The sequence below is a fragment of the Microtus pennsylvanicus genome, chromosome 11, assembly GCF_037038515.1.
Source record: "Microtus pennsylvanicus isolate mMicPen1 chromosome 11, mMicPen1.hap1, whole genome shotgun sequence".
NCBI classification, from domain to species: domain Eukaryota; kingdom Metazoa; phylum Chordata; class Mammalia; order Rodentia; family Cricetidae; genus Microtus; species Microtus pennsylvanicus.
In genome coordinates, this window is record NC_134589.1 from 13,252,824 (window position 1) to 13,265,048 (window position 12,225).

Here is a 12,225-nt window from a genome sequence, read left to right on the forward strand (position 1 = left end):
GATCCCGAATCTAAAAATATCCAAACATTTGGTAGCGGATTCTACTAGGATGATGTGTCAGAAGACATCTGGATTAGAGGGAAGGGTGCGTGAGGCTGGAGTACTGCACAGGGAGAGCTGCAAACTTAACGGCTCAACGAATAAAGATGGATATGAAATCAGGGAAGAATGTGCGCTGAAGAAACACTGAGAACTACAAATTCACATTCATTCAGAAAAATCAAAGACTCAGACGGCAGGTTATTAAAAGCTTCAGTATTAGTAAAACAGGATCTGCAGGCAATATTCCTAGACATCTAGAACCTCCTGGCAAATGATGGATGCTTTCATCCAGTTGTTGATTTTTACAGAAGCAAGGACATCGAGCAGATCCACATGAATCTCAGGGAAGACAATGTACACCCAGAATGTGTAGCACAGAACACAGGAAGGTGCATAAACTGTGTGCTCTAAGTGTGTGTTAAACAAATAGAATATCAAAGTCAGGTGAGGTCCACCTTATTCAAGATGAAGTAATGAAGAAAAGCAAAAACTGGAGTCTGGAAGCTTCTGCAGAACCTGGGAAAGAGAACATCTAAGAGACACGCAAGTAAAATCTGTCTCTTCCTGTCTTATATTCCTCTTAGTGCTGGGATTAAAGGTGCGCATCACCACTGCCTGGCCTGTATGTCTGACTAGTGTTGCTGCTGGGATTAAAGGTGTGCACCACCACTGCCCAGTCTCTATGGCTAACTGTTGTGGCTGCTGAGATTAAAGGTGTGCACCACCACTGCCCAGTCTCTATGGCTAACTGTTGTGGCTGATGAGATTAAAGGTGTGCACCACCACTGCCCAGTCTCTATGGCTAACTGTTGTGGCTGCTGGGATTAAAGGTGTGCACCACCACTGCCCAGTCTCTATGGCTAACTGTTGTGGCTGCTGAGATTAAAGGTGTGCACCACCACTGCCCAGTCTCTATGGCTAACTGTTGTGGCTGCTGAGATTAAAGGTGTGCACCACCACTGCCCAGTCTCTATGGCTAACTGTTGTGGCTGCTGAGATTAAAGGTGTGCACCACCACTGCCCAGTCTCTATGGCTAACTGTTGTGGCTGCTGAGATTAAAGGTGTGCACCACCACTGCCCAGTCTCTATGGCTAACTGTTGTGGCTGATGAGATTAAAGGTGTGCACCACCACTGCCTGGCCTGTATGGATGACTAGTGCAGCTGCTTTGCACTCTGATCTTCAGGCAAGCTTTATTTATTAAAACACAAAATATCACCATAAGACAATGTATATAAATGGGTAGAAAGATCACCAAAAACTAAACTGAAAACTCTAAAATATAGTCTCCTCATAAAAAGAGCTATGCCAGAGAGACTGGAATACAGTGGTGAAGTGGACCAAAAGGTGCGTCTGGCCCACAGCGGAAAAGAAGTGATTTAGTGGGAAGACACGAAGTTCTGCACAGGCCAACCTGTCGCCACCACAGAACCCTGGGTAAATGTTAGCAAGCCAGATCCAGTAAAATTCCTTAAAAACATTCAATGAGGCTTACAATTTATCTAAGAAATGTAAAATTTAACATTTGAAATCATATAAGCATTTTATAGCATTCATTTTATAAATTAAATTATGTTATACTAAGATGTTTAAAATGTCATGTGGTCCTTTTAATGAGCAGAATGCTTCTGAGAAACTGTAACACTCATTCATGAATTTTAAAAATATAAAAAAATCTCTTGGAGGGACGGGGTAAAATGCTTGTAAAGCACACGCGGGGCCCTGGATATCATTTTCAGTATGACACAAAAGCAAAACAATAAGGATGAAACAAACAAAACAACTCTTAACAAATCAGGAATGAGCATCCTCTTATCAGCTACAGTGCCTGTGCCAAGCAAAAACAACCATTTGCCAAACAGAGAGTATCTTGATGCAAGCATTGCCTATGAGCAGGGATGACCACACACGTGATGACAGGAAACAATTTACTGGACATTATAACAAAGCAGAAAACTAAGAGTTCAGAGAGAGAGACATAAATATTGAAATAGGAAGAGAAAATGATAATTGTTTGCTGACTATGTAGTTAGTATTGTACACAAACCAAGTCCAATGAAAACTATTTTAAAAATTTTTAAACTTTGAAAATAAAATTAAGCGAAATTCCCAAATATAGCAGTTCAATATTTTAACTGCTTTTCTGTTCAGATTGACACATGAATTTTTTAAAAACTACAATTGTTTTTAAAAGATAAAATATAATAATGTGACCTATTAGGTACTTAAAATACAGAAAAATTTATAAATGTTTTATAAAAGATATTAAGATAAATAATTTAATGGAGAAATATACTCACTCAGAAGATAAAAAGAAATTTTTATTTATATTCAAACTAAAGGAAAAGTATTATAAATACAACGAAAACCCTTCAGAAGTTTTGAAAAACTTGATTCTAAAATTCAAAATGTAAAGTCAAAGTTGCAAATATCTAAGAAAAAAAACCTGAAGATAAAAACTAGTGTAGAAGGTACAGATTCTCACTCTGAAGGGGATCCAGGGTTACCATAGGCTTCAGGCAACTAAAACAGTACAGCAGGAGCTAGGCTACTTAAAGCAGTCAGAATCATTTAATTTTCCTAGTAATAAATGCACTAATGGCTTTTAGTGCCAATAACCAGGGCCTCCTTTAGCACTCAGGACAGTCTGATTAAACATAACCTCTTGTTAGAATGGCATCAAAACATTCCACTTTGGATTAGCCTAGAACTTAAATGGCAGTAATAATAAACTCAACAATAAAATAATTCATCCATGATATAAACTTGATATAAATCTTCTCGCTGTAGTTAAGTGGATCCCAGATGATTTCAGACCTGTCTTATAATCTTCTTCTTACTCTCCAACTCAGCTGTTAAGAAATCACATTACAGCTAGATATGAAAATAATGACACTACTTTAAGGATTATATCAGTTACTAATTTTAGTAGCAATACAACAGAAAATGGCTGGGAGATTCTTCTCAGTGGGTAAGGCACTTGCCATACAAGTGTGAGACTCGAGTCTGTACCATCAGCATCCACATAAATGCCAGCCAGATGTGGCAGCCCAGCTGTACTTCCAACCTCAGAAGAGAGATTAGGAATCCCCAGAACAATCTAATCATCTAGAATAGCCTTAAGGGCATGCTGCAGGCCCTGCCTCAATGACTAGATAGTGATCAAGGAAGACTCTTGACATGAGCCTCCACATGAGCACATGTGCTAGTGTGTGCATACACATACACACATGCACACACATGCATACTCTACATACAAAAATATACAAGAAATATAGTAATAGAAAAATATTGTTTCCATTAATACTTTCAATTAGTTTTTAAATATGTTTCAATCAGTTAAAATCAGCACGACATCTTTGTCAATTATAAATTATAGACCACTTTTCACACTATGGTAGGATATTACTTGTTCTAGTTCTCCAAGAAAAAATTTAGGAAGTACAGGTTTGTTTGCAAATGAGAATAAAATATCTTATAAATTTTGTGATGGTTGGCGTTAACTGTGATGGGCCTCTCTACATGGTTCTGGGGGATTTTCTTAATTGGGCTAACTGGGTTAGGAAGGCCCACCCTGTGAGTGGCACCATGTCACTAAATGAAAAGTAGAGAGGAAGCTGAGAAGCAAGCACACCTTAAGTTCTTGCTCTCTGCTCTTGACTATAGATGTGTATGATCAGCTACTTCAAGTTGGGGCTGCATCAACTCCTCTGCAGTGATGGACTGCAGCCTGGAATTGTGAACCGAGTAAACTCTTAAGTTTCTCTGGTAAGCTGTTTTCAAATATATCTTCTTCAATTTTTTTCCTTTTTTAAAAAAATTTTATTTATTTTACATACCGACCGGTTTCCCTTCCCTCTTCTTCTCCCATCCCCACTCCCCCTTTCTCTACTCTTCCATCTCCATTCAGAAGGGGTAAAGCCTCCACGGTAGCCAACAAAACATGGCTTATCAAGTTGAGACAGGACCAAGGTCCTCCCCCTTGCATCAAGGTTGGGCAAAGCATCCCACCATAGGGAATAGGTTCCAAAGTGCCAGCTCATGCTTAGGAAACAAGTCCCACCAGGGTATTTTCAACAGCAACTGGGAAAGAAATTAAGATACAAGGTGAACTTATAAACATGTTTTCATATACACCTAAAGCACAGTGATTAATAATTCCTTGTCACTATTCATCAATCTCATAAACAAAATGACTAAGCCATGGTTCAACATGCTGGCAATATTTAAAACTAGAACTAGAATTACACTATTATATTACTATACTTCAAAATCCTAATGCTGCACTGCTTTAACTGCTTCCCCTTTCCAACACCCATTCAGGCTCCTGGGTGAACTCGAAGGCTGTCTGTGCCTAATGCAACTGCATCCTTTTTTTTTTTTTCTGTAGGCAGTTCTTCATTTAAAAAGCCTACTGACAGCCGGGCAGTAATGGCACACACCTTTAATTCCAGGAGGCAGAGGCAGGTGGATCTATGGGAGTTTGAGGCCAGCCTGGTCTACAGAGTTAGTTCCAAGTTAGCCAAGGCTACACAGAGAAACCCTGTTTGATACCCCATCACCTCCAAAAAGGAAAAAAAAATTAAAAATAAAATTAAAAGTCTATTGAAATAAAGCCCCATTTTGAATAGACACAATTATTTAGTGTTCTATCAAGATTAGTTCCTAGTAAATACAAGGACAGAAACACTGTCATTATAACTTTGCAGTTTTAATATCTTTAAGCCATTCCTATTTGAAAATTAATCCCTGTTGCCTATTAATACTATAAATGTTGATTCAAAACAGCAAACAAGCAGCTTTAAACAAGGAGATTTAAAACAGATTAATAGAAAAAGCTTTTTCAACCAAATACAACTTATTTTAAAAATAATGTCTGGGGTAACTAGTTTGTGTTTCTACTTAGTCGGAGATTGTAAGTACTATACATGTAAAGACAGGGGTGTTATTTTTTAAATCTATATGTCAGTTTGTTGGAAAAGTAACATACAAAGCCTATTTTCTAACTTTAAACAAAATTAGGAAAAGTAGGCAAAGAAGACGGTCAGCTAAGTTCTTCATAAACATACAACTTCATGGGAAGGCTTTCAATGAGATGGGGACATTTGCTGAATGCTACTAGCATTGACAGTAGGCTTCAAACCAGTTCAAATAGAAACATAACTCAAGAACATTCTAAACTGAATTGCTTAAAACCCCATTTAGACGTTCTCACACTAACTCAAATTTTACCTGAAAAAGGCAGCTAACATAGGAAAATATAAATAGGCATTTTCAAGAAAGCTATAAATGCAGAAGCCTTGATTTAAAAGAATATTTTTATATATGTGAATGTGTTTATGAGTATGTAAATGTAGTGAAATGAGCCACTAAAATGCCTCCTATTGTCCTTTTCATGCAGCACTTGTTCCCTTATCATCAACCCTTTGTTAATATGCAGATGCAGGACTGGTCGTGGGAGGTGTCTTCTCAGCGACAGAGGTCCAAGACCATTGGTTGAACAACAGAGAAGAAAGGCCTTCCTTAACTCTCCTCTGGGCTTTCCACTCACTTCAGCTGATGCTCTGAAAACACCAGTGAACAGTTAAGTTCTGCCAGATCCAAGGTCTGGGTGCAGGGCTGCTCTCCTGCATATGTCTTGCCTGACCGAGGACTTTGCCCAACAGAAATGCGCGTGCATATGCACAATTTTACGCTGACCACATTATGATCCTTCTTTTCCTCAGGCCATGATTTTTTATCTTTTTTTTAAGTTATGGAAAAATAGAACTGTGTAGAATGAACTATTTTATACCAGGCGTCTTTGTTCCACATCTAGACTTGTGAGATAAATAAATTACTACTTTATATTACTGATATTATTAGAAAATCACACAAATTGTCAATGTAGTTTTGGTATAAATTATATTTCATGTGTGCTTTTCAAAATGCAAAGAATTAAGATAGTATAAACTTGTTTTGTGTCACCTTTTGAATTTTGTTGTGAGAAAGGAGTTTGAAAAAGTTGTTCATCAAAAATGTTTTAAAGGCCTCCCCGAATACTTCAGACAATTTCTACACTACTTCATGCCTTATTACATTTTAGTTCCCACAACTTAGCATCAAATTTGATGAATACAGGAATATGAAAAGGGAATAAAGTAAATCTACCATCTAAATACATCTGCTGAGAGTTTTATTTATGTATGTATTTATCTAGTTATGTTTGGTCTGGGACTCAAGCCCAGTCCTTTCTATGATGACAAACTTTAACTGCCCAAAGAATAAAAGGAGCAATTGCATTTCAGTATCAATCCTTCAAACATGAACACTATATTGTTCTGTGGCATCCAATCACTTTCTAGATGTATAATCTACTGGTTATCCCATTATCACTGAAAAATAAAAAACACATACAATTCATGACATTTACAGTTACAGTTATTATATACATCAAGTAGTAAAACTACTTTCTATAATAAAAATGAAACATGAGATAAAAATGATCAAACCACATAGAGAATGAAAATACAGAATGGTAGCAGTCAGCAACATTAAGATACTTTCAGATCCTAACAGTGGTAACAAGTGAGCTCTCTAGAGTTAGCATTCCAAGTGAAAGACTGAATGCAGTCTCTGCCGGCTAGTCTTCATGATCAACATTACTGTATGGAGAATCACCCAGAAGACTGAGTGGTGAGAGGACTGATAGGCATATCTGGAACAGCATCTCCAGACTGACAGAACAAGGCAGACACACCCTGAACATGAGCAGCACCAGCCCAATGGCTGGAGACTCCTGTGGAATCCAAGTGGGAAAGGGGAGCCAGCAGAGCACAGGCGCACTTGTTTCTGCTTCCTCCTGGCATCAAGAGACCTGCTCTGCTCTTCCACACCTTCCCTGACACGATGCGGGGAACCTCTAGAGCCAGGAACCAATAGGTCTTTCCTAAGTGACTAATATGTGATCCAAAGTGTCCCCTTAAATAATAATAGCTTTGAAATATCAAGTTGAAATTGAAACCAAAGACTAAATTGGCCATTTCAACTGTTTAAAAAGAGGATCAGCACCATCTCATACACTACCTAGCCCTTTACATCTCTGGCACACCTATGTCACAATAAAGTCACACAATTTCCCCTAACGTCGCATTCATTACATAGCATCCAATTAATAGGATTACATGTACATGGTTACAAAATTCTGGGATGAAATTCTATGACAGACTCAGAAGACCTAGGATGGGGGTGAAGACACAGGAGAAGTGTGCCTCAAAAGGCGAGGCAGCAAGGGGAGACAAGCATTCTGAGTAAGACCAGAGATGGAAAGGAAATGAGACTGGCCACGGAGGGCAGGATCTCCAGACAGGACAAGATCAAAGCCCAGGAGAGCTTCCCATGTGCCCACACTCTGTGAAATCAGGTAAAGAGCTCCCCCTGTCTGACAGGCCTGCTATTAGCAATCCACCTTTCTGATTATCCCTTTGACTTGTGCTAAACTCACTAGATGCTCAAATATGAACTTACATACTTCGGCCTTGTCTACCATCCTTAACTATCCATTTAACTGCACATACAAAACAGTCCTTATTAAATAAGCCAAAGAAAGAATACCTACATGAGTACATAACACCATGGTCTAAACACCAGATTATTTTTACCTTTGGGCATATTTAATCAAGGGGGAAAAAAGCTTTCGAGAAGTCAAGGCAAGTTTTTACATATTAGGGCTGCAAAATGAAATCATGCATAGGCTAACAAAACAGTACAATTCTTAGATCAACAGGAGTTAACTGTCGCTCCTTGGAATATTCTCCATTTGGAAAATAGCCAGCTTCTGCTATTTACTTTGGAGTTCCAAATTCACGATGACTTCTTCTGTTATTGTCCATTTTGGTTATTGCTGTTGTGCTGGGTACTAAACTCTTAAGACCATCAGTCAAGTGCTCAAAATGAAGGCACTGACTACCTAGGGATGGAAGGCATGAATCTACCAGGGAATTTTACTTAAAGTCAAAAAAAAAAAACCCACCTCCAAATAAAATTTGTTATTTTGGTATGGTCCTTTCAAGCCCTTGATGAGTGTTAGTCTTGTAATGAATCAAGATGACAATTTAACACTTCATGAGTATAACTGCTTGCCTTCTGATCCCCCTTTATGGCATCTGGTTCATGGTTGGTGTGACAAATAAGCAGTAAGTCCTTGTGTAGATAAAACATTGCTTCTTGTGATGTCATAGTACATGAATTATTCTAAGATGTTGTTTAGTCAGTAAGCCAATGCATTTTACTAAGAAACAAAGCAAGGGGGAAGAGCTGGGCTGCCGTCTTCCCAGGGAGAATGTGATACAAGGCATGCTTGATGGGAGGTGTCCTTTGGTGCAGTTCTGTAAATGCCTGCGGTTTGGAGGTTTGGGGAAGAAAACAAATTAGCTAGGCACACTGACCTGAGGGGAACGGCCCTGCCCCTCAAATCCCTTGGATCAGGTGCCACGCTGATCTTCCTCCAGTAAAATTCCTTCTGCTCTGTACTGCCACTGCCAAATTTCTTAAATAACCAAATGGTTACATGGTCCTCTGGGAATGTGCTTTCTTACATTACCTGACATATGGTAAGAACTGAGTATTTATTAATAAATCAGTATTTTTCAGCTAAAACTTTCACAACAAAAAGCAGTCAAATAGTCCACTCACTATGTAAGCGGATGGGAAAGGCCAGTTCTAATGCCATCCGTGTACCTTCATGCATCGGGAAGTAGACAAAGCCCTTCCTAAACAATGCTTAGGTAGTGAGCCTTTGTGAACATAACGACTGAACACTTTATGACCCAACAAAGTCTGCACAGTGATTTCTAAAGCCCTAAGACCTAAATCTCATTTTGTGAAAATGTGTTTCCACTTAAGAGGAAGAGGGCATCTGAAACCACTAAGTTTTTTCTCTCATTCCTATCATTGAAAAACAGCTGAACTGGTTTTTCTCTTAAAAAAAACCAATCAACTAGTGGACTAAGTCTGAAAACAGAGAACCGTGATGGGAAAGCAATGAGCAGCAGTGCCCTACAAGGCTATTGTGAACTGGACACTCACAGCCTAGCTACTTTGGCTCTCAGTGTAGTATGAGCAACTTGTCTGTGCTTTAGTGTTGTTTTTATTTTCTGTGTGCAGTCAATGTCCCTGCCAGGACAGCAGGAAAGTCATGCATCCAGGGCCCACAGGGGGCTTGGGCTGCTCTGACACTGAAGTTAGAAAGTTGTCCACCACTAAGTGGGCGCTCAGGATAGAACCCAGGTCCTGGGGAAGAGAAGTGGTCCTCACAAACATTGAGCCATCTCTCCAGCCCCAAGTAAGAGCACTAACTTCAAAACACTAAATATTTTGTAACTTTTTTTTTTACTCACTTCAAAGCTTCCTCAAATTTATTGATCTTCCTCTGAGCATCTTCTTTCTCTTTATCAAGTTCACTCTGCAATTCATGGACCTGCCGAGAGAATCCGTGAAACTCACTGGAAGACAAGGGTACTGAGAGACACAAAAAAACAACAGTCTCAAGTCCATTGGAATATAAATTCAGACTCAGGTCTTTCATGGCAGAAACCTACTTAATCATAGAATAACTTCAATGTTCTACTTGCAATATAATTTTTCAATTAAAAGCTAATAATTATATTTGCTTAAAATGAATTGGCATACATCAACTTCAAAAATGCACCAACCACTTTGATATTTTTTTAAGTATCATAGTTTTGACAAAGGAAAGAATTTTCATAGAAGAAAAAGATTAGAATAAGTGATATGTTTGCATTAACCAAATATAGAGGGGCTATTATGAAATCTTCCATTGTTGAACATGAGTTGTGCACACATTGACCAAGTTTGGAACAAAATCTCCATCATGACTGCCTCTTTCCTGCATGCAGCAACCTGGGAGTAGGTGGGACTCAACTCAGTGTTGGAAAGCATCACTTACAGACCTTCTAGACCACTGTAGGACTGAACATGAATCTGACGGGGGTGAGATGGATGAAAAGACAAGCAGCACACCACACACACACTGGCACACCATCATCGCCATCATCACCACTCCCACTACCACCCCCACTTTAAATCTATGTCACACATTGCAATGGAATTAACCGAAAGTAGTTAGGTATTTTTAACCAGTTTGGTTGAGGACCTATTTAAGTTAAATCCCACATTTTCTGGACTTTCTTTTTATATTCACCTTGAATTTTCCCCTATGTGTAAGGAAAATAAATTAGTAAAATCAACAATATTCTTGTAAACTAATAGTAGTGAGGCCAGAGAGGCATTTTTACATGATAATACCAAAAAAAGCTGCTACTAGTTTCTATGATGACAACCACTAAGTCAAGACCTGAGAAGTGGAGGGCTTGATGCATGCTGAGGCAGTGAGTGACCAGAACTAGCAGACACAGCACCCCTTCCTGGTACTGTAATGATCAACTTAAAATATCTCATAAATACTATTTTTCTTATGATCAGAAGAATCATTTCACCTTGAAAATCTTTACCACTGAATTTAGTTACATAGGAAAAAATTTACATAGAAAAAAGGAAAGTATGTTCACAATTTGCCAGGCTCCCAGACTTCAAATACTGTCTCACTTCTTATAGATTCTTGGATATTACAATGCTTGGCATATAGTGAGCATGTTAAATTAGAATATAAACAAACTTTATACATTAGGCACATTTTTGGGAAATTCTAGCAAGAATTACAGGATGAGTTTAAATGGTCATATTCCTACTTCTCTGGTTATTTAGCACACTATGTCTCAGTCCTTCTACAAATGAAGATCAACAATAACCACATCAAAGTATTCTGATAAAAGTGAATTACTTCAGGCAAGGTTCTTATGAATACGAGGACATAAGAAATTCTCAATGATAAAAATTATAGATGCTATTTCAGATTTAACACCAAAGTACTTTTGGTTACTCCAGGTCATTATGAACAACAGTCCAATGTGTACAGTACACAAACTGCTTGCCTTTCCATAGAGCAGACCCTGAATTGCCAAGCAACCTGAGTTCTTCTAAGTGCTCTGTATCGCTCGCTATACAGTCTTAACCGCTTTCAAATGTGGGCTTCCACTTCTTAATGCTGGTTAGTGTGTGACACACGCACCTGGATAAAGTAGTTCTAAGACCGTCAGCCCCATTTTTGAAGGGAGAGGGAGCTAGCTGGATGGGGCAGAAGGACTCCCCTCTTGGCGAGAATCCATGCATCGATGCACATGCTCTTATGCTGGTTCTCACTCAGGTCACTATCTGTGTGACAGCGTCCTGACCCACACCAGAGCAGTCATTAAAGGACATTCTGGATTTGTTTTCTCTTCACAGAATATGTGGGTGTTGCATGCTTGAGATCTTTTTTTTTAAATTATAGCTTTATTTTGATATATATTTCAGGTATTTGCAGATAATATACAATTAAATACCTGCAAGTAGTCAATGTATACTGATTTTTATGGATGACTATAGCTTAATATTTGTGTTGGGAATATTATATAGATGATTTTTACATAAAACTATGAAACAACATAAAGGTAATCTACATTTTATTTTTTCCACTTATATTCTATTCTATTCTATTTATTTATTTATTTTATTTATTTTTAACACAGAGTAATGCTGTGTTGCCCAAAGGTAATGAGGAGTAAGATTTAAATGTTTTACTTCTAATTTTCCCTCAATATGTAGTCAATAATAAACTATACTATTTAAGGCAATTAAGGAACTTAGTTTACTACCAAACGTAAGAATTTACTGTAATAGTTGATTTCAGTAGCCATAAGCACATTTGTTGAACACATGATAAATATACTCTTTCATCCCCCAAATTTAAAGAATCAAGAAATGATGGGGAAAAAATCCAAGCAGTTGAATTTGGCATAGCAAAGAGCACAGGGCCAGGGTTAGTCCCAAAACCAAGCAGGTGGACAAGATTGCCTCTTAACTACTCTAATCTCCGTTGCCCAGTATTTAAAATATGGGTGACCTCATTGCATGATTTTATTAAGTACTATAAGAGCACAATTTCCTTTCTCTTTTTTAACTTTGGGGAAGATGTATGATATATATATATATATATATATATATATATATATATATATATATATATATATATATACATATATGGCTGTTGTGAACATTTAAAAATTATTTAAATATAATTATACA

The 12,225-nt window shown here is 38.0% G+C and overlaps 1 protein-coding gene across 6 annotated transcripts in view; it reads right to left on the reverse strand.

Annotated features, from left to right (window-relative positions):
• Positions 1-12,225, reverse strand: part of Cep112 (centrosomal protein 112) — a 387,025-nt gene that overhangs the window by 253,283 nt on the left and 121,517 nt on the right. For all 6 annotated transcript variants that reach the window (XM_075990285.1, XM_075990287.1, XM_075990288.1 and 3 more), the window contains one exon: positions 9,420-9,499. In XM_075990285.1, coding sequence (XP_075846400.1) covers positions 9,420-9,499 — 80 coding nt within the window. The remainder of the gene's footprint in view (positions 1-9,419; positions 9,500-12,225) is intronic.